This window comes from Exophiala oligosperma, assembly GCF_000835515.1.
Source record: "Exophiala oligosperma strain CBS 72588 unplaced genomic scaffold supercont1.5, whole genome shotgun sequence".
NCBI lineage: Eukaryota > Fungi > Ascomycota > Eurotiomycetes > Chaetothyriales > Herpotrichiellaceae > Exophiala > Exophiala oligosperma.
In genome coordinates this window covers 287,710-308,831 of record NW_015622822.1, presented here as the reverse complement: position 1 = coordinate 308,831, position 21,122 = coordinate 287,710, and the positions used below count along the sequence as shown (strand labels likewise).

General features: G+C 50.1%; 6 protein-coding genes across 8 annotated transcripts; 3 read left to right on the top strand and 3 right to left on the bottom strand.

Annotated features, from left to right (window-relative positions):
- Window positions 1–4: 4 nt before the first annotated feature.
- Window positions 5–5,778, bottom strand: PV06_05499 (uncharacterized protein). The gene has a single exon (XM_016406515.1). The coding sequence runs from the start codon at window positions 5,537–5,539 to the stop codon at window positions 602–604; it is 4,938 nt and encodes a 1,645-aa protein (XP_016262119.1). The 5' UTR covers window positions 5,540–5,778; the 3' UTR covers window positions 5–601.
- Window positions 5,779–5,933: 155 nt separating this feature from the next.
- Window positions 5,934–7,963, top strand: PV06_05498 (uncharacterized protein). Its single transcript, XM_016406514.1, has 2 exons — window positions 5,934–6,155; window positions 6,209–7,963. The coding sequence occupies exons 1-2, from the start codon at window positions 5,993–5,995 to the stop codon at window positions 7,075–7,077; spliced, it is 1,032 nt and encodes a 343-aa protein (XP_016262118.1). The 5' UTR covers window positions 5,934–5,992; the 3' UTR covers window positions 7,078–7,963.
- A 143-nt stretch (window positions 7,964–8,106) lies between these two features.
- On the top strand, window positions 8,107–8,824 carry PV06_05497 (uncharacterized protein). Its single transcript, XM_016406513.1, has one exon. It carries the CDS (start codon window positions 8,283–8,285, stop codon window positions 8,658–8,660), a length of 378 nt encoding a protein of 125 aa, XP_016262117.1. The 5' UTR covers window positions 8,107–8,282; the 3' UTR covers window positions 8,661–8,824.
- A 1,844-nt stretch (window positions 8,825–10,668) lies between these two features.
- Window positions 10,669–13,379, bottom strand: PV06_05496 (protein Ras-2). Its single transcript, XM_016406512.1, has 2 exons — window positions 12,384–13,379; window positions 10,669–12,328 (listed from the first exon to the last, which is right to left on the bottom strand). Exons 1-2 carry the CDS (start codon window positions 12,459–12,461, stop codon window positions 11,681–11,683), a joined length of 726 nt encoding a protein of 241 aa, XP_016262116.1. The 5' UTR covers window positions 12,462–13,379; the 3' UTR covers window positions 10,669–11,680.
- Window positions 13,380–16,133: 2,754 nt separating this feature from the next.
- On the top strand, window positions 16,134–18,652 carry PV06_05495. 3 transcript variants are annotated; one of them, XM_016406509.1, is made up of 3 exons: window positions 16,134–16,757; window positions 16,807–16,953; window positions 17,015–18,652. In XM_016406509.1, the coding sequence occupies exons 1-3, from the start codon at window positions 16,746–16,748 to the stop codon at window positions 18,251–18,253; spliced, it is 1,398 nt and encodes a 465-aa protein (XP_016262113.1). In that variant the 5' UTR covers window positions 16,134–16,745; the 3' UTR covers window positions 18,254–18,652. The 3 variants fall into 3 exon arrangements, with proteins under 3 accessions (XP_016262113.1, XP_016262114.1, XP_016262115.1); XM_016406510.1 differs by having other exon boundaries at window positions 16,807–18,652; XM_016406511.1 differs by having other exon boundaries at window positions 16,134–16,953.
- PV06_05494 (haloacid dehalogenase, type II) lies at window positions 18,294–19,389 on the bottom strand. The gene is made up of 2 exons (XM_016406508.1): window positions 18,506–19,389; window positions 18,294–18,375 (listed from the first exon to the last, which is right to left on the bottom strand). Exon 1 carries the CDS (start codon window positions 19,312–19,314, stop codon window positions 18,514–18,516), a length of 801 nt encoding a protein of 266 aa, XP_016262112.1. The 5' UTR covers window positions 19,315–19,389; the 3' UTR covers window positions 18,294–18,375; window positions 18,506–18,513.
- Window positions 19,390–21,122: the final 1,733 nt, after the last annotated feature.

Below are 21,122 nucleotides of genomic sequence, written 5' to 3'. Positions count from 1 at the left end.
TGGACAAGATGAGGCGGAATATACATTTCTATACACCTAGGGTAGGTATAATGACATTGTGTCTTTTGGGAGCGTGGACCTATAAAAGCACAGCATGGCATGGCACTATGAGCCATGTCGACAACCTCCAAAGTCTCTCTTCCTTGACCAGATGCGAACCTCGAAAGCAACAGCAAAGTAGTGGGGGGGTATCTAAAACGAAAAAAAAACAAAGTACTCTAAAAGGAGAGAGTGAAAGAAAGAGAGGGAAAAGAGGGAAGAAAAATCACAAGAGGCATGCTGCCTCTGCTGCTGCTGCAGTTGCTCGGCCTTCCACACATGTATACATCATAATTCTCTTCTCGTACATTGTGCATGCAGCAGATCCTTGCTCATATATGTCAAAAAAAAAGCACTCCCCGGGGACATGAGAGGGTGTGTGCATGTGTGTTGTAAAACACAAAACGGAAGAAGAAGAAAAATGCTTGAACGAAGGGGGAGGCAAAGGGACATCCGTTATATCGAGAAGAGGAATCACTATTCCGCACGACCTTTGATCGAATCTCGTCCTGGGCAGGTGGCAGTGAAGGTCTTGTTCCTCTCTCTCTCTCTCAAAAAAAAATCAAGTCTGTTCATCCTCTTCGGTGCCAAAGTAACTCTGATCAATCTTGAGGATCCAATCGTCCTTTTGGCTCTCGTTGCGGGCGGCAAACAGAAATGTGTTTTGTTCACCGTAAACGGCAAAGACGTGAGCGAGGCCGTGGAGGTCGGCACTACCGGCCCTTCGGTGCCCTCGTTCTGCGAAGTCCGCGTCGCCGGACGATATCGAGCCGCTGCCCAGCAGGCGCTTAAAGTCCGGGTCGTGGTCGATTCGGGCGTGCAAGAGGTTGATCGCGTTGATGGCCTCGCCGTCCGGCACCGAGTGTACGTGGAGGTAAGGGGGCCGGAGGTCGACGAAGCGGCGCTTCCACTGCATCGATTGCGGGTGGCTGGGGTCGAGGCTTTCCGAAGGCATGAGGAGGTAGCCCGACTTCAACGAAACATGGTTCTTCGGGTTGTTGGTGACCGTGGCGAGGTACCGGGTTTTGCGAGTCGGGTGGGCATTGTTCCCGGTTTCAGGTTGGAGGGAAGCCGAACTTCCTCCCCTTCCTCCCTCGGCCGAGGCCGGATGGCCGGTGTTGTCAAAAATCGGATTTGACATCTCGACGCTCGGTTTCATCCAAATGGCCACAAACTTGCGTAGCAGAGCTTCTTCTCTCGCATCCACGTTTGAAGGCGACGCTGCACGGGACCGGGTCTTGTTGATGCTCAGTTTCTTCAGCCCAAATGCTGCCCTTGCCGTTTCAATGTCCTGCAACTGCCGTCGCTTGCGCCGGGCGACGAGGTAGTCTTTGACCAGCGAGATGCCACGCGCACTCCAATTCCCCAATAGCTCTTCACCCTTGACGTAGTTTTTGGAAGTGTCCAGGCGCCATAAATCGGCCGCTCGTTGTGCACTGATGGGACGAACGACGATCGAGAAGAGCCCGTCAGTCGAGTGTGTTATTCTCGTCTGATTCCAGAACGTTTTGAACATTGACTGAGGTCGCACATATGATCTTGGTAATATCTGCAGTTGTTGATCGATTGAGAATGTCATTGGTTGCTCCAATCGGCTGGACACAACATTCCAGCGGAGCGCAACCTGGATCCTGCAGTGCTCGTTTGTCGCTCTATCCAAAAGGAGGGATTTGTGCAGAGAACTATCCCATTGTCCGATGACTGTAATGTTCGAAGTGCCGTCGGCATTGTCTTTGATCATTGGTTCTTGGATTTGTTTTAGAGCGATGTCTGGCGTGACAGATGTGATATCAGCTATGCGACCAGAAGAATCGACCAAGTGAACTTCGCCAATCCGAAGACCATTGAGATCATCCCAGGGCAGGCTCTCAGTGAAGCAGTGTGTCAGAGTAATCGAGATCCTTCGTTGCAAACCCTGGTGCAGCTGAAATGCTCCATTGTCATCGGCACTGGTTTGCAGCACCTCGACAGGCATGTATTGGCCATTCTCGGCGAGTTCAAGCATTTGAACTTTAGCAAAGACATCGTGTCGCTCCTCAACATTGTACTCTGACTCTGGTAGACGGGGAGCAGCCTGGTGATCTGGCGGGATTTCATTCATTTCTCGAAGCTCGTCCCAACTCATTAGTTTGTCAAGATGAGTCGAAGTAACCTGTGCAAAAATGGCAATCTTGAGAGTCGCAGACTTCTCGCTGGATCGACGAACGCTGAGATTATGAATGCTTTCGAAACGAACAGGACCATCGCCGAACGCTTGGATTGGCTGGGTAGTGGCGACGCTTTCATCAGCAGTTCCTACAACCGTCATTTGCGCGTGTACTTGTGTACCTTCGTGCTCCGAAAAGCCGACGAGATCACGCATGATGATGTTGAACTTGATGGTGGAAGGTGGTGACTCAGCTAAGGACGGTTCTAGCGACATTCTGACCTTTCCTATGATTTGTCTGGTCGAAGGAGACGAGACATCAACGACGAAATCCTGCACTCTTGTCTCAAAGACGGCTGTGAGAGGAATGGTGCCGTCTCCCACGAGAGAAAACAGGGCTTGGTCGGAATCGCGGAAAGGGTTGTCCATTCTAAAGTGCTGCAGGTATTCTGGCTGATCCTTGTATTGATGCATTTGTCGCATTTTGCTTAATCGCAACCGCAGCTTTTCGAGGGACCAGAGCTGAACACAACTTAGTTGGTTATCAACCACGCGCACTGCCAAGCAAGGTTTGCGGGCGTTAGCGAGTGCGTCGTCGTCGTCGCCCGATATATCGTGCAGGATAAGGTCATAGGAGGAACCGCGATCTTCTCCGAGATCCAAGATGATAAACTGGAAATTACAGTCTTGCTCCAACAACCTAGCCATGACTTGTGCTTCCTTGAGCAGGCCGGCGTTCTGAAGGATGGCTTCGGCTATGAGGATATAGTTCCTCTGTTGCCATTTCTCAACAACATTTCGAGCTACTGCGATCTCCGTCGCATCCAGTGGAAGAAATCCAGCTGGTGTTCTGGCAGCCTCTCTTGTCCGAACCTCGAGGTCCATCTGCTTGATTTGAGCCTCGAAAGCCTCTTTCTGCTTGCGAAGTTCCTCTTGAAATTCTTGCTTTGCTCGTTCGAGTTCTTTCTGCATTTGCTCAGGCTCTTGTTCGGGCTCCTTTGATACTTGAGGAACGTCTGCAGCAGACTTGCTATCTGCGCTGGGCTCAGTTGTAGCTTGTTTTGATGACTCGAACTGACTCGGGGTTAATGTTATATCACCTTCCTCCTGCGAGCCGCCGTGGAGCGAAGGCGTTCCTGGAAGTGTCAAGGCTGTGTCCAGGGAAAAGTTGTCCATTGTCCCGTTGGACATGTACTTGTCTCTAACAAGGAATGAGCTCAAATCATCAGAATCTTCGTCGTGCTCATATAGTTTGCTCTCCGGCCTGCCGCGGCGTTCTTCACGCGCCCTCTGGACATTTTCAAAAAGATTGTCCAATTCTTCATTTGATAACTGCATGATCTTCGGATCAGATCCTAGAAGAGCTCCAGCAGCCTCTCTTCGAGCGAACAACCAATCCGAAGCTCCGTTACTAAGTCCTGGCGATTGGGCTCTACTCGAATCGCCGTCAAAGTCGGAGTTTGCAGCACTGTAGGATCTTTCATGTGAAGGTCTAAACGGTGTAGGGGAGTTGAGCTGGCTTGCCGTGACAGAGTGTCTTAGAAGACTCCGCTCAGCACGTTCAGCTTTTGCTTCCAGTGGGTTGTTGAATCTGAAGATATGAAAATCTCCCAAAATGATACGATTCCCACTCTTCAGCCGTTTTGGCTTGTCCACACGGACACCGTTGACCATGACAGCGGCACCTTCGTTCGGAATGATTGTGACGACATTATCGACATTTTCCAACTTGCAATGATGCTCCAGTATCTTGGATCCATTGAGTCTTATCTCTGATGCCTCTGATGAATCGACATTACCAACAGTTGTAATGCCTGGCTTGAGGTTGTAAACGAGGCACTCTGCCAGTAACGGATCATCGCTCAAATTGACCAGGTGAGGCATCTTTTTCGGAGTACTCATTCCAACATTGCCTTTTTCTATGCTGATACCCAACTCTTCCAGAGCGGCTTCTCTTTCCTTGTGAATCTCTTCTGTCTTCTGCAACTTCTCCTCCCAGGTTTGATTGAGGTCTTCGTACAGCTTTTCACTTTGGCTTAGTTGATCCATGATTTCAGCTTTGCTGACACGTTTCACCGATCCATCACTTTGAACAATAGATACCATCTGCTTGTCCAGCGGCGTATCGGGAGGGTATACTTCTTCTGTTGCTCCTGGAATGCCACCTCCTCCAAGTTGACTTCTGAGTTTCGCAAGCTCCTCTTTGAGCTCGCGGATCATACGTGCATTCGGATCCTCGTTGATAACAGCGTGATTCTTGATCCTCTTGGCCGAGTCTGCGTAACGCAAAGTGCTTAATGTCTCTTCAAAGTTGATATCGGCAGGAGAGATAGCAGCAATCATAGCAGTCATACTGTTACCACCTAACGAGTCCTTCAGAAGCCAGGTAAGTACCGAATCTCGATAGGGGACTTTTAAACCCTTTTTCCCCGAAGAAAGATCTGCCAATGCCGCAATAACTCGACCGAGGGTAGACAGTGAACGATTGATTTCGGCACCCTCCTTCAATCGAGCTCCAGTGGCGCCTGTTGAGGTTGCTCTTTCGGAGCCTGCCAAATCTACCAGACTGATTTTGGCGACTTTCTCGGTGTCCATTGAGGTTTCCACGTCATGACGTTTTTGAGTCAGTGTCAGCGTAAATACCGCATGTGAGCGACTTGAGGTTTCGTTCATGTTTGTAGCAGCAACCGTTCGAGCTTTGTTGCCCTCATCCATCAGATTCTCGATTTCCTTGAAAGAGCGGACGGCTAGTTTGGCCAGGTCCTCGACATAAGGGCCAGTCGATGGATGTTCTCGGACTCTAAGGTTCCCTTTCGTCGCAGGATTCAGCAAATCTCGAACTCGCTCGTTGTAGATTTCGAGATACGAGACTTCAACGGTACAAGTCAAATTGGGATCAGACTGTACACCGTTGATGCGCTCAAACATCTCTCGACAAATCCGGGGTATGACACCGGCATCCTCGCCATAACCCATCATACTGTACGATTTTCCAGAACCAGTCTGACCGTAGGCAAAGATACAGTTGTTGTACCCTTGGAATGCATTGTCAAGCAATGGCACGCCCAGATCGCTGAACAAGTTGTCCTGACCAGCATAATGAGGATCTGCCTTGCTGAAAGACCAATAAGACTTGTCAAACTTGAATGTTCTCTGGTGTTCTGATCCTCCCTTTCCTCCCTTTCGTAATCTGTCTTCGGCTTCGGGGGGAGGCTGCAGGACAGTCTGCGCATCCTGCATCTGTACGATACATTTTGCATTGCGATCGATTTCTCTTGTATTGAACGGTCGCACTCGCACAACGACTTTGATGTGGCCTCCACCTCCCCCTACTGCGCCACCGGTGGGCGCCATGACTGATCTTTACGTTATAAAGAGACGGCGTCTTCAATTAACCAAACCATCGTCCGGCTCGGTCCCGAACTCAGCGGCCTGTACCGAGAGATCCGGACAACGAGGGAGTCGATGCGATTGAAGCGGAGTGACGGCGGTGTAGGGGAAAAGGGCCGTGTTGTCAATTCGATAGTTTCGCGGCGTGGAAAAGAAAAGAACGTGTCGCGTTGAGGCTGCCGCGAAACGGTGTACAGGGATTCTTTCTCTACAGGCAATGAAAGCGAGGAACTGCTAGGCGTTGAGACCACTTATTAGCGGGCTTCCCCTAGCAGGCTTAATTTAGGCTGTTCCTTGCCCTGCATTTACGCCATTTACATGTCTCTCTGCCAACCCCACCACCAATCCACCTGCGTCACTCACATCAACAAACCAAATGCTCGCTGTCATCTGTGACACTGTTAGCGCTGTTGTCGCATGACACTGTCATCGATCATGGCCAGCTCATACACTACGAGAAATGGGCGCACGAGCAAACGGGGTCTGTTTTTAGGAGGTGTTTGGCAATGCGACTGTGAACCACGCCTCCCCGCAGACAAATTCCAGGTGAAGAATGGCGGAAAGAATCACGGAAGGTGGTGTAAGTATATCACACTCACGCTCGGAAAGGCATCTCTCTAATTGTAGCTGTAGTCTACACTTGTCAAAAACCACAGCATAAGCGTTGCAAGTTCTTTCTTTGGACCGATGATGCCAAAGTTCGCGAAGAAGCAGCTGTGTTGAGCAATTCTCGTTCAGAACCACCTGCACCGCCCCAGACTCCTCGAAAACCGAAAGCGGCTGACATCCCGCCTACTCCAGACACCAAAGCCAGCAATTTTGGCTTGGAAAAAGGAGGCCAGGATGAACAGTACTATCAGCAAGAGTTGGAAGACGACTCGAGCTTCGACTGGTCCTCGAGCAATGATGAAGCGCTGTTAGAAGCAGAACTACAGATATCAAAGGAGCAACCACATTTCGAAACCCCCAAGAAAGCTGCCAGAACGCTCTCCACCACTTCTCCAGGTAAAAGAGCCTTTCATCAAATGGTCGAGCAAAAAGATGATGCGGATGCTACGTGGCCGCTGAGTGACGATGTCTTCGCGACGCCATCCACATCACATAAATCCGGGGGCACCGGGCTCCTCTCACCTACAGAGACGCCTGCGCGAGACCGGTTCCAATCTGTGGCCCCGGAGTCTGTGCCTTCTACCTTGGCAGTCGAAGTTCTTGCTGTATTGTCGAAAGTAGCTTTGAGTTCAGAGGTGGAGAAGGAATTGGTTGATCTTCTCAATAGACACGATCTTCGTACCCAAGGAATCAGCAAAGGTCGCGACATCACTCGATTAGCAGTCCAGGCTAAAGAACAGAAGATCGCGGAACTCCAGGCTCGAATTGGAGCTTTGGAAGCTGAACGAGAAACCAATCGTGCAGTGATCAATCACATGAAACATGATATCGCCACCTCACCGAAAGGCAGTAGAAGCGCAAGGAAAGTTGCTGGGCGACGATCAGAGGTGTGATCATGATCCCAAGGAACGGAAATAACGACCACTGTCAGGCAATTGTTCAATTACAACTCGGGACGCTATCAACGGGCAGTCTCGAAAAGGGCCGTAACCTTGATTCAATCCTACAGGATATCATCAACAATCAGACGGGATTGAATCCTGACAAAAACAGAATTTGGAAGGCCCTTGTCGCATTACCTTCTGACCTATCGTCACCTTGGCCTATGTGTCTCGCTGAACAAACAGCTGCTCGCCGAGAAATTGGTGTGATGTGCGACAACAAGCGACAAAACTTTTGTGCTGATCGATGGGAAGCTTACCTCAGACAAGCCAAAAAGGTCTTTCCTCCTAGCTTGGATAATGGGCTTTGCACGACGCCTACCGCATGAAGAGCCTAGACTCACAGTCCGATGTGACTTATCTTATTCAGATCAGCCAGCACTCTGCCAGCACTCTTCGGCCTTCAGGTTGCCGAATTGTACGAACTCTCCTTCCTGCGAATTGGTCATCCATAAGTTAGTGCATTGCGCTCTTTGATCTGGGACTTGATGCATGCATTTGCACAATAAATTTGTGGTTTTCTTCCTAGACTTTCGGTTCTATGCTGTGGCAATTTTGGTCGCTTGTACGAGCTCTTCTTGCTGTATGACTTTTCCAGCCTCGGGACGGGACTTTATCGGTCTAAAAATCCAAGGACAGTCTTCGAAAGTCAAAAGGGGAGCAAGTGAGGTTGCGATCTTCGAAAATCTGGTGGTCTACCAACGAAATGGAATGAAAAATCAACTTAATCCCCAAGCCGTCTATTCGATTAAGGAAGGTCAGGAACCTTGTGCAACTCTGATGGTGCCTTTGTTCGCCTAGTCTCCTGTCATCTATACGCTGTCTCTGCCGATGAATGGCCATTCGAGTCTGGAACACGTTCACCGTTCATCAGAAATTTGCATGAAGCCACTCGCGGCCTTTCCAGGAGCGGCTCGGTCCTTCCCTAGGGCATGTTTTTGAAGCTCGGGCAGGGCGGCGATTCCCGTTCATTTGTATTTCCTAATATTCACTCAATCATATGGACGACTTTGACCGGCTTGAATCCAGCACCTCGGTTCGAGTACGATTGATGGTTCAATTCCATATCGGGCACGGAGCTGCAAGTATGACAGATGCATGGATCCTGGACCTATGAGAACGCGTAAATTCTTCATTGACAACGTGACCGCTCAGTCATGTCAAGTCTACACCGAATACCAGACATGTACCTCGTCAAGAGTCATGTACACAATCAGATATGCGGCGGCTGTCTCTTGCACGAAAGCTCCTTCCACACAGGGACACGGAGCATATCTGCCGTGTCCTCAAACTATACTCCTCCATCTAGGGTAAGCATCCAGGCGAAGACTACAATCCGCCAGACCATCCGAAGTGGTCTCGCAGCCTTGAAATTAACATCCCTTGCCCCTGACAGTCAGTATGTGTTGAGTGAAGTCCTAGCAGGGACACTGCAGTCCTTGGGCTATTCACTGTGCTCAAATCAGAATTCTACGGTGATGGCACTACAACAAAACCAAGTCCTTGGGCGTGACTTTGTTCAAAGCTCAAAATGATCTGTCCTTTCCACTACACCTTCGCTTCTAATAAAGCAGCGGTTCAGTCAAGAGGCCCCCCTTCTCTACGAACCGCCTACGGGTAAACGGGGATGGCCTTTTTTGGTCACTCCGCCTCTGGTCATCTCGGTTGCGGGACGATGGACCGCCAGTCGCGAAGGGGAATGGAGAGAGATTTAACAAACCACGCCTAGTAGGTCGGCACGAGTCGTTCATGCATAGATACAATTGTTGCAGTTGTTCCTCGACACACTGTTGTTTTGATTTAATTGACCGGGACTATGTGCTAGCTTGTTGTACTGGATGTCTGGAGACCAGATCATCCAGTTCTCCGGGGGAATCACTTTTGAGTTATGGTCTGTCATGATGGTTTGTTAAGTGAGGTCAAGGTATCATTGCTAAGATTCACTACGAGTACCTGACCAACCTTTCGGTCACCAATCAAATCATGGTTCGGGAAAGCTATATGTGATTGATTCGTAGGTAGGTATCACTGGGCCGTACCATCGCTTAAAGAAGACTGCAGTTCTACGCACTGTACTCCAGTACCTGGTTGTCTGTTTTACAATCACAGTACGGAGTGTACGTTGGTTGGGTTCGATTTGGATTCTTCGTGTTTCCTTTTTTTCCCGGGGCAATTATACTACGGAACGATATACTCTGTAGGTTCAGGTAGGTAGGCAAGTACCTCCGCGTAACAGGGTACTCGGGTACTTTGTAGTTACAGTATCCCGGTAGAAGATGGTTGGATAAGGTAGTTTATTACGAGGTGGCACCACTTTTGCAAACTTGAGTACGGAGTACCTCGTATCGAACAGGTGAGGTAGGTAGATACAGAGTACATCGTAAGCGACTTTGTGCAAAAGCCATCACGTACTTTATTGTAACGGATGTACGAAGTGTGAATTCACTACCGAGTACTCCGTATCTTTTGCCTACCTACCTATACCTGAATCCGAGTAAGGAGTATGGACTTATTAGCCCCCCCTATTTCCCCCTTCCAACCCGCCCCCCGCGTGTCATTGACGGAAATATGCAAAAGGCCCAAAAAAAGGCCCTTGCTGGCCTTGCTGAATGGGAAGGTACGGAGCATTCCCATAATACGGGGTACTCATGATGAGCACACTCGTCTACGAGTACGGACCGCATGGTAACTACTCGGTACGATACATACTGGATATCGTGAATTCCAATCCTGGTCCCCTCGCTTCGCCCATCGAGCATCGCGTCACATTTTGCGAAAGGGGGTTTTGAAAAGGTGTCGGAAGGACAAATCGACGATCAACAAGACTCGGCTTGTCCTCGACCAAAAAAAAAGCCAAGCTACGAGACAAGAAAGAAAAAACAAAGTACTGTAACCACCTCCCCTCCTCTTCCTCCCCCCCTTTTGTTCCTCCGTGTATACCAAGTACATAACCAATCGCTTTCGTCCCGTTCCAAACAGGTGTGGTGTCTTTTTTTTTCTTCTTCTGTACTTGTACAAGCTCAAAATCAGCAGCAAGACCGTTTTGGACAATTTTCTAGGTACCAGGGGATTGAAGGTGTGCCGCGAGACTCGGACCGTTTTTCGGTTAACAACAGTACATACGGAGGCCTCGGTACGGAGTACGACACACAGACACACACACAAATACGGACTACGACCACGGTTTGATATTCGCTCGCTATAACCCCCTGGTTACGGAGTAAATAAGTCACAGTAAGGAATATTGTAGTAGTCGATCAGCGCCAGGTAGGACCGTACCTCTCTCAGCCTACCTACTAATCGTGGTGTACAGTAAAAGGTACTCTCCGTAAGGCGGAAGTTTCAAAGCACCCCGTGTCCCTCAGTCGTACTCCGTACAATTACTGCGTAATCGCCAATGATAACTCGTATAACCTCGATGAAGGCACCTCGGCCCATATACACATGAGATACACGGCATCTTAACCTCCTTACACATACAAAGTAGCCAAGTAGATGTCTGTATGTACTACTCCGTAATGAGCCAAGTCTTGCCGTTGGTCGGTGGAATTGTGGTTGTGGTTCGGTGCAATTGACCAACACTAGAAACTACCTACCTCAGGAAAATACCTTACGCGCGAAACTGTGCATCGCTCCGTAAGTGTACCTATGGTATCCGGGACACCGCTAGTTGATTTCTCAAAAGAGGCTAGGTATGCAGCTTTTCTTCTCCAGTCGGACCGACGACCGAAGCTATCTTTCTTCAATGTCCCGCCCCTGCTTGGGCTTTGATAGCTAGCTAATTGACCCTCGACATCCCCAGCCTCCGACCAGAAGACTAGGTACTTTTCGCAGTGCTCACTCCCAGAAAACGAGATAACTTGAGCTCCATATTCCCCAGGTTCAACCGGGATTCCACCATACCCTCCTCCCGAGTTCCATATTGAATCTCAATACGCGAATTGCTCGATGCGTGCCTTGCCATGGACGAGTAGAGCTTCTGCTCGGGGGCGTGACTGAAGCACTAGCCATAGCCATCCCGTCCTCCCAAAAACCTCGCCTACACCACATGGGGTGCTTCTTAACAATGCCCTCATACTGAGCTCGTCTGCTGCATTGATGCTATGCTCATCATTGCCGAGACAACACGGTCGCTTGCATAACTTATTGAAATTTCATGTTATGCCTCGCACTCGCTGACTACGTCGGTTTCGTACGCTGGCACAACAAAGGTTAGAACGGCGGCTTCGTCAATCTGCCCTAGAGCGAAGCATGTTCCTGACACCATAGAGAATGCTCGTTCACGTGCGTCAAACGAAAAGCCGACGCTCCAAACTCGGGGCAGACATTTCTTGGCTCCAAATGGAGAGAATGCGAGCTGTGTTGGATGTCGCATCTGTTTGTGCATGGTCGATAAGTGTTGCTCGTGATTCTCTCGTGGCAAACGTTGATCGCTCAAATAGTCGGTGCAGAACACCGAGTTAGAAAGTAAAACATGTCGCTATCGCTAAACATCACCTGGTCATAAGTCATCGTGAAACCAGTGCTTTATAGGTTCAAACTGGTCGAGTCGTAATCATAATATCACACACTTGTTTGCTCCTCGCTTTCTCCCATGTTCACGATAAATTCGTGGGTGCTCGGCGTCAAGGTTGTTGCGGATCGCAGGAGAAGGTCCATAGTTGGTACCTTTGCGGTCAATCTGCTTCATCGGTGACTGTCGTTGACGTCTCAACTGTCGTACAACATCGTAAAAAGCCTTTTCAACATTGATGCAATTTTTAGCAGAGGCTTCCACAAAGTCACAACCCAATTCTTTTGCGAGAGCTTGGCCTTCTTGCGAAGAAACTTCCCGTTCGTGGTGTTTATCACTTTTGTTGCCAATCAGCATGATGGGAACGGGACCAGTGTAGGTGGGTGCATTCATTTGAGTCGGTAGATAACTCGCTCCCGTAGGCGAGTTTGGATGGCCCGACTCTTTGACCCTTTGTACTTGCGAGTGGAATTTTTGTATTCTGTTGAACGAATTTCTTGAAGTGATGCTGTACACCAATATAAATCCTTCGCCGTCTCTAATCCACTGATCGCGGAGGGCAGTATACTCTTCCTGCCCTGCCGTGTCCAGAACTTCAAGCATGCACGCTTGCTGGTCTATCACGACCTGCTTTCTGTATGAATCTTCGATAGTAGGATCGTAGGTCTCGACGAAGTGGTTGAGGCATAACTACTGAGCATTAGCGGGCGAGTCAATACACATAAGATGGGCAGGATCAACCAACCTGGATGGTGAGAGCAGTCTTTCCCACGCCGCCGTCTCCAAGCACCACCAGCTTATACAGAGTCATTTTCCCCGCCATGTTTTTAGGGTTTCCGGGGTTGACTTCAAAAGCGTCCACGGTATCTGCGATTCTGTGTACTGAGAGATGTTTTACAGGCCTGTTCAATAACTTTCAGGAGTTCCGTGTGCATACGACTTGCTGATCAGGCGCAGTTGCGGATAAGTCGATCAAGGTCGAAGGTGAGATCTATCGGCGAAAGAGTGGGTGCTGAGGCCTAGACCTCCAAAGAACGCGGGTTCTGGAGAGGAACTGTACTAGATTCTGGATCCTTGACTTTACTTGAGCAGGAGAACTAGAATCACAAAAATCGTGTCTCCCTGTGTTCCAAACTCCCTCTCTTCAAGTGCCCGAAAGATTATGGGCACAAGGGTTTCAGTAGCCGGATGTTCGATTGTGTCCTTCGTTGTCAAGTGCGGCTAATTGCGAGGATCCGTGCTTCGGGAAGCGATCGGCAGGGAAAGAGTTCAGCGTTGGAGAAGACCGTGTGTCCACCGGGGCAATGCGGACAGAATGTTCAGGCAGTCCCAGATGGTCAATCAACGCTCAGAGACAATTCTTACACAGAGAGGCGACCAAGGCGACCAGAGCAACTTGAGACGCGCAATCGGAGCTTCTGTTGGTTCGTGAAATAGGCGGATTTGCGGGTATGAAGTATGATCGGCCTGCGGCTCGGAACCAGTGGCGGTGTTTGATAGAAGGACCAGGGAGGAATAGGAGCGTCTGGATTCTTGGGGGTCGAATTCTGGGCAAGGATACAAGGTCAAGATGACGGGAGAGTCGGTGTTTTATTGATCGAAGATCGTCGAGGCCAGGGAATATTTTGAAGAAGGCAAATGGCAATAATGGCAAGGTCGAGTGGCTGCTGTGGGGCGCCGAAGAAAGCGGTCGATTTGTAGTAGGTACAAGTACGATACAAGTATGTACGGAGGGCAATAGAAGGAGGAGTAGGAGGAGGAGCCTGGGGGGTTGGTGTTGGTATTATTCTGCAAGGATCCAGATGGTTATTCCGAGTCCATGTCGCTTCGGGGAATTGTGGTTGACTCTATAATAGCTGTTTCGTGAGTAGGAAGGGGGAGAAAGCGAGGACACAAAGAAGCATCTGTGAAAATTTCGAGGCGACCTTCTACTACTCGTAGTATGGTTTCTATCACCAGGGGATCAGAGCCACGACACGGGAATATCTGCCATGGCACCTTGCACCCTGCATCATTTCTGCGTCTGACAGCAGCCATGCATCGTGGACCGCAAACTAGGACCGAGTAAGAATGGTTCAGAGGTGATATATTGCCGGGCCAGGGTTGGTACGTTGTTTGCCATGGGGTCAACCTCCTAAGGTGGGTTCAGTACGGAGTATTGCAGTGAACAAAGGTGGCCAGGTACCATTTCATTCCCTGCTAACCAGTCCAGTCCTGGTTAACGCAACTTCGTCTGTTATCTAGTCTCTCTTCTAGCACAGCACTGGTGTAGGCGACAGCTCCTTCCTGTCCTGCCTCTCTGCACGATGATGAGGTGGTGATAGATGCCAGTTCTGATGATAGGATTGGCCATTGATTCCCGTCAACAAACTTGCATGCCTGAAGTCTTCGAAACGGTTAGACCTCTCAGCATACAGCGAATCGTTTTCGCCGCTGCAGCCGCCGACCTACAGAGGGGCCGTTGTGCTGGTTTTTTACTAACTTCGCATTTTGTTATACTGCAATTATCTTCAGACCAGTCGAGCTTTGAAATATCTTTATTACTTCTCCTCGACGCTTTCCCCCACGACCGACAGTATGCGTATCGCACTGTATACGGAGTAGTTGGACCCCCCCCTTCGGGTAGCACTGTGGACCATGTTGCTCATCAGTCACAGCATGGTCTTCTAGAAGAGGACTAAAGTGGGCTTCGCGTTATGGAGTTTCACGATGAAGGTTCTTTTCCTTGCTATGGATACCCTATCAAAGGTTACAGTGTGAATTTTCAGATCCAACATTCTCTCCATGGCATGTGAGAGCACACGTACCTCATAATACCATCATGCGTGTGACATGGGTAGGAGAAGCACATCGACCAAGGTAGATCACTTTACCCACTGAGCCGAAGCAGCACTTCCGCCGTAGTTCGTGCTTTGTTCACCAAACCTTCATCTTCAGGCCTTTATCATTAGGTTGCTCAACACATATCTGATCGACCAAATCCAACCACGAGGGTAGGATTGCGCAGCTGGAACTCCACAGCCCTTGTTAACCGATATTAACTGTACCCTGCATCGGCTTGACGCCACATGATTTCGCCCACTGAAACAACAGAGTATTATAAACGAAATCCTAGCGGAAGTGATTCTTACAAGTAGTAAAGGAAAAAGTGTACGGAGTAGGGAGCATCGCTCACGGGTTGATCCACACGAAAGCCTGCCCTTTCGCCAATCTACCTCGTGCTATCCGTACAAAATATGTGCTCTGCATTCTCAATCATGGAGCTGTTCTCGTCAGGAACGGAGCCCTGCCAGGCCATTGCAAGGCTTCGACCGATGCCAATGAGAACAGTCGCAGATATCCTAGGCTAGGCTGAAGCAATGATAGACGATAAGATACGGATGGGCATATCTGTGTTGTGGCTCGATAACGGCTGGTTCCCTTGACAAATACAAACACAGGAGCACCACACCTACAACACGTTTTTCATCATCTACACCTGAATCTGTGTTGGGATGGCATATCTCTAAGCGTGGGCATTTCGACAGTGCCATTGTCTTTCTGTCCTGAGTCTAACACCAATTCAACCGGTCCGCGCATAGGGTCAAAGCAGCCATTCTTGCCTTTGAAGGGATTTGGCCGAGAGACCTAATCGTGCAACCGCCGCAATGCTCAATCAATCTACGCGATGGATGATCACTCGATAAGGCTAAAGCAGTAACCGCTTCAGGTAAACTGAAACAATGATCTGTGAAAGCATTGTTGTACACGCCGTTTAGCAAGGTGTGATGTTTCTTCTGCGCATCCCTCTGCTCCGATTTTAACGAGATTTGCTGGTCGATGTCTCATGGAGAATATTTCCAGATACCCTTGTACAAAGTGCGAGGTGACATCTGATGCGGAAGTCAATTCGGCTTCAGTGGTCGGCAGTTACCGCTCGCACGGTGCAGGTCAACTCGTACGAGTACTCGTAAGTGAAGAAATAGGCGAAGAAGCCCCTGTGAGTCAAATGTTGGGCAGCATATCTCCGTACAGCACTCCGTACATTGTATCGTGGTCAAGCACGTTTCCGTCGATACTCCAGCAACCCCGGAAATTGAGGAGCTGGGCAACTGTGAGTCCGGAGCGAGAAGCTCAAAATGATTGGGCGCACTATGGCGCGATATTGAAAGACCTATTGGCCAAGTGCGAATGTACGGAGGTAGCACCAGTCAGTTGGGAGGCGGTGACGAGAAGATACCGTTTGAATGAGCCACTCACCTAGGCACCTACAGAGTACCTTAGGTATTTACACACATAGTAGATGGTCACCGGGAAACTTGTGTTAACCAATGCTTACCAATTAGGCAGAGTTTGTATTCGGTGAGCATATAACACAGGTACCTCAGATATAGAATATACTATTGGTTGTGATTACTCACCTCTTCTCGAGTATCGACTTCAGTATAAGTTCGAGTCCTTTTGTCACCAGCACTACGGAATACCGAACACGGTGAACTCATATGTACCGTGCGTCCAGCATGTGTCCTTGCGGGATTTCAATCCGATGACGTCGATGTCAGGCCCCTCGATGGGGAAGTTTCCTGAGCTTCTTGAGCTTCTCAAAAGTCAGCAACCAACCAAACATGCAACTTGATGCTCCGGCCCCCAAAACAGTCTCGGACCTCAGCCTCTATTCTCAGCTTCATGAATGGTTGAGCTTCCAGATCGAGCACAATACGGAGTCCGAATCTGCGGCTGCCAGTTATTCACGTGTTACCAGGCTGGGGTCTACTTCTGGACTTTGCGGGGCGGAATTGAAGCCCAGGATCGAGTAAGCACCGTACGGAGTATCTGCAAGCTGAGACAGGCCGATGGACCAACGTCGACACAGCCCGAGCTGAGTTTCAAACCATCTTGCTTTCTTTCCGTCCTTCTCTTGTCCTCAATTAGTGATCTGTGTTACACGCATATCGAGTTGGATTGCTCTACGAATAATATCAACCGGGTTGCGTACCTTGACCAAGCTACTTCGTCTATTCCTCCACCGGACGAATAATCTAAGCACTTCCAAGCACAGTTTGATCCATATCGTCGCTCAACAAGGTGATTACAGAAGGTATTTCCTCGTCACATCCACAGATTCACAATGGGAGACTCGGTACCAGCACCACACCTTGAGACCAAAGCTGCGTCTAACCTTGACACAGCGTCCTACTCATGCCCACTCCGATGCCGATGGCCATTTCCGCCGCAAAGAGAGTCAGTTCCGCAACTTCATCTCTACAGAACCCGGTTCAAAGTTTCCTCCCGAGAAGGATAGATATGCGCTCTACGTCAACTATGGCTGTCCCTGGGTACTTCGACCTCTTGTATACTTCCATCCTCGACAAGCGCAGTCACTGACAGTCCTCGCAGGCCCACCGAACTATTCTCGTCCGCGCTCTCAAATCGCTCGAGCCCTTCATCCAGCTGATCACGACCGACTTCAACTTGACCGAAAATGGCTGGCTCTTCACCGGCCGCAACGGCTCCGATCCCGTCGACCCTTTGTATGGCTTCACCTGCCTGAAACAACTCTACCTGAAAGCAGACCCACAGTACGATGGCCGCTTCACAGTCCCCGTCTTATGGGATAAAAAAACATACACAGTCGTGAACAATGAGTCTAGCGAGATCATTCGTATGCTCTACGACAGCTTCGACGAGTTCCTCGAGCCAGATCAGCGTGAAGTCAATAAGCCTGGAGGCGGATTCTATCCGGCACACCTTCGCAAACAGATTGATGAGATGAATGAATGGGTCTATAACACAGTCAACAACGGTGTGTACAAGTGCGGCTTCGCAACAACTCAAGAGGCGTACGATACCAATGTCTATCCACTCTTCAAATCATTGGATCGACTTGAAACACATCTTGCAGATCCGAACCACCAGCCGTACCTGTTTGGCGAGCACCTCACTGAAGCTGACGTGAGGCTATACACGACAATGGCACGCTTCGACGTAGCATACTATAACATATTCAATTGCAACCTCAAGATGATCAGGCACGATTATCCGCGATTGTCGAAGTGGCTCCGCAATCTGTATTGGGACACGTCTGATCGAACGAATGGCGGTGTTTTCAAGAAGACCACCTTCTTCGAGGTGTATAAGTATGGTTACCTGCGAGCTAAGGGCCGCCAAAGTCACGGTGGCAGCGATGTTGGTTGGTCTGTAATCATCCCGCGCGGACCAGTTCCAGATATCGAGCCTTTGACCGATGAAGAAGAGAAGGAACTCATCAACGGCACTGCTCAGAAGTTCAACGGTCTCAGGCTCGATAGCAATGGTGTCGGTGCCAGCCCGACCAGCAACAACCCCTTCTCAGCTCAGGGTGAAGGCCGCGGGATGGGCGCCATTTTTGGCGCAGATGTCGACTCGCCTACCGATGGCGTTGCAAGTCCCATGACGAGTACCACCGTGGGGTCACCGTCAGCGTCCAGAGCTGGCGATGACGACAATGAGACAGGTTTCGATGAGAATGGCGAGTTCCATCCACGCAGAATGATCAAGCGGCGCACTACGTACGGTGAGGAGAATGCCAAATGGTACAAGGCCGCAAAGAAGGCAGTGAAGAAGTCGGGTGCTCCGACAATGCATTTAGCCTTGTAAATGGGTGTTGAACGTTGGGGAATCCTGGTTCTCAGCAAAGTTGAAGTGAAATCTAGTATGGCATTGCTTTGCTCAAGCTCGCGAATGATCTAGACCCAGCCACAGGCAAAAGTGAATTGTAACTGTTACCATTAGCCATGGTGGCCTACATTTGATGATTCGATTGTTTCTCAAGACAACGACGCGCCAACAGCCGTATCACGGGGGAGACTCGTGATCGCAAATTCCAGGCAGGAGGGAGATTCAGCTGACCTGTATTATCAACCGAGCCCGAATCTTTTTGCAATTTCCAGAAAACCTCCCTTGCCTTCGTCCAGGCCAATCCACATATCAACCCAACCTTCTCGTTTGGCTTTTGCCGTGTCCTCGGAGGGCCACGACTCTTCTTGGGCCCTGGCGATATATATTGTCTGATAGCCGCACCCGCGGGCTGCCTTGAGATCTCCCAAGTGAGCGGCGATCAAAGCGCACTCTTGTGGTTCGACGCCGAGCTTCTTCGCGGCACCCAGATAGACACTTGGATGCGGTTTGTAAGCGCCGAAGTCCTCGGCCGAGACAATGTGAGTATACGGCAACGAGCCGTGCTGGGCCAAATCGGAGAGCAGGCTGGTGTTGCCGTTGCTGAGGGTGGCGGTGACGAAGGCCTGGTTCAACCGCGCCAACCCTGAGGAGGAGTCGGGCCACGGGTCTAGAAAGTGCCATATCATACTTATCTTTTGAACCTCTTCGTCGGTCCAGAGACCGTCGAGGCCGTGGTCCACGAGGATCTTGTGCAGCGCCTCGACGTGGTGTTGGTCCACCGTCTTGAAGTCCGTGCGGTCCTTTGCGCTGGGGTCGTAGGTGCGCGTGAACTCATAGTACGAGTTGCGCCACAACTGTGCCACGGCAGGCCAGGATACGTCCGAGGCGGCTGCGCGGACAGCACTGGGGATGGATTTGGTGGAGGAGTTGAGCGATTCAGACGCGGAGAGCGTGAGGTGCTTCTCGACCGTGCTACGCCAGTCGACGACGGTGCCAAACACGTCGGTCAACAGGGCTTTGGGCGGTTGAGACAGCGACATCAAGGAACAATAAAGGGGAACAGAATAACTTCGTACGGTCAACTTTTGGTCATGAGTCTGCTACTGAGATTGCACGTAGTACGAGTACGAGGAGAGGAATGACTCCTGGTCGATGAAGCAACTACCGAATACGATAACTCGGACTCATAGGTGTGCCCGCATCGCTCCGACACCGGGCGAATAATATCAATCATGATGCTATTTGATCATCGTCAGGCACGATGACGGAATGTCAGAATGTCGTGTGGAAATTTGGAGTTGCAAAGTTGGAGACGGAAAAGTCAAAAGACGAAATGCCCAAAAGCCCCAGAGGAGGGGGGAGGGCGTGGTCGAGACAGGGTGAACCCAGACCAGTGCCACTGTATCTGCTCCGTACTGTTACCAGCAAACTGGGAAGTCCCCGGCGTGGTGAGGAAGCCCAGAGAATCGGTGGATGCGCCGTCCCCAGTTCGGCCAGTGCCTGAACCCGGCCGCACCTGTCGCTGCCCACACAGGTGTCAATAACGTGAGCATGGGCTCTATGACGGTTTTAGAGCATGAAACCCATGGCACGCCAGGAACCCATGATCACCTAGTCCTGTCCCCGGTTTGATCGACGTTCAGGAACATGAGGGTTGGTCCTTATCATATCCGTGGTTGAGGATATCCCCTATCGAAGGACACCGACATTCCTGTACAGACACCATCAATCCGCAAATGCAGATGGAGGCGAGCAACACCTCGGGCACTGAAATAAGAGCGAGACAACTATCCATCTCGTACAGACACCTCGTTCGAGGAATTCGATCCGAGCGGCCTCTCTCCGCATAATACTAACAAAAAGAGTTGCAATGCGACAGGAGATTGGAGGATCATCAACTTTGAGCATGTCGTGAAGCGAACAGACCTCGTCAATTCACACAAGGGATGGCGTGCCAGAGAAAACGCACAGAGTCATTCGTCCGAACCGCAAGATAGTGACTGTGATGGAACAGATGACACGTGCAGGACAAGAGCGTGATGGCTGTTGTGTGGCTTTTCGTGTACCAATCCCAGGATGATATACGGACTGATGAGACAGAACTAAAGTGCAAAAGAAATTATTGGCGTGAATTTGACCTTCTAAAGCAGCCCAAGATACGTAAAGATGCTATACTCTCTCGGTTTTATTAGCTACCCACGGAGCACTTACTGTACAGTACTTGCTCCGTAGGTAATCATTCAACAGTCGGAGTTGATGAAATATCAGAGAGACCGAGCGGCATATTCATCGCTTGACAGCTTTCTTCGCTACCCGAGGGCTGGTCGCGCAACAGAAACGAGCGACGGCAGCCTCTACTCGTATAAATAACGAGCCTTCGCGAGAACGTAGGAGGAAATAGACTAGTTGGTGATTGATGCCTATTATTGAATTAACACACTCAGTACGGAGTACTCGTATAAGCGAAGGGAATATGCACTCCGTACTGTAGCTCGATGATCAGAGTCGGGACTGTTGCCTTGGGCTTTGCATCACAGACCATCCGTCTTCCAAGCGAAAGTGAGGCCAGACACGATAGCTCTACAGGTACTCCGTACTGTACAGGGATTACCAACATCGAGTGGGAACGGTTCATGCTTCAAGCCGCTGGAAAAGGCAAAATGCTGGTCCCGGCCGTGATTGAAATTGTCACATCGGGACGACTGATGTCCAGCCGAGAGTCAGTTGAACTGTGTGTTACAACTGATGATGCGTAACCTCGAGGGAGCTCATGCAGTAACGGCATGGCCTGTCTTTTTGTACGTACAGCTATGCAGCTGGGATTGGTGCTCATGCAAGGGTTGTGATT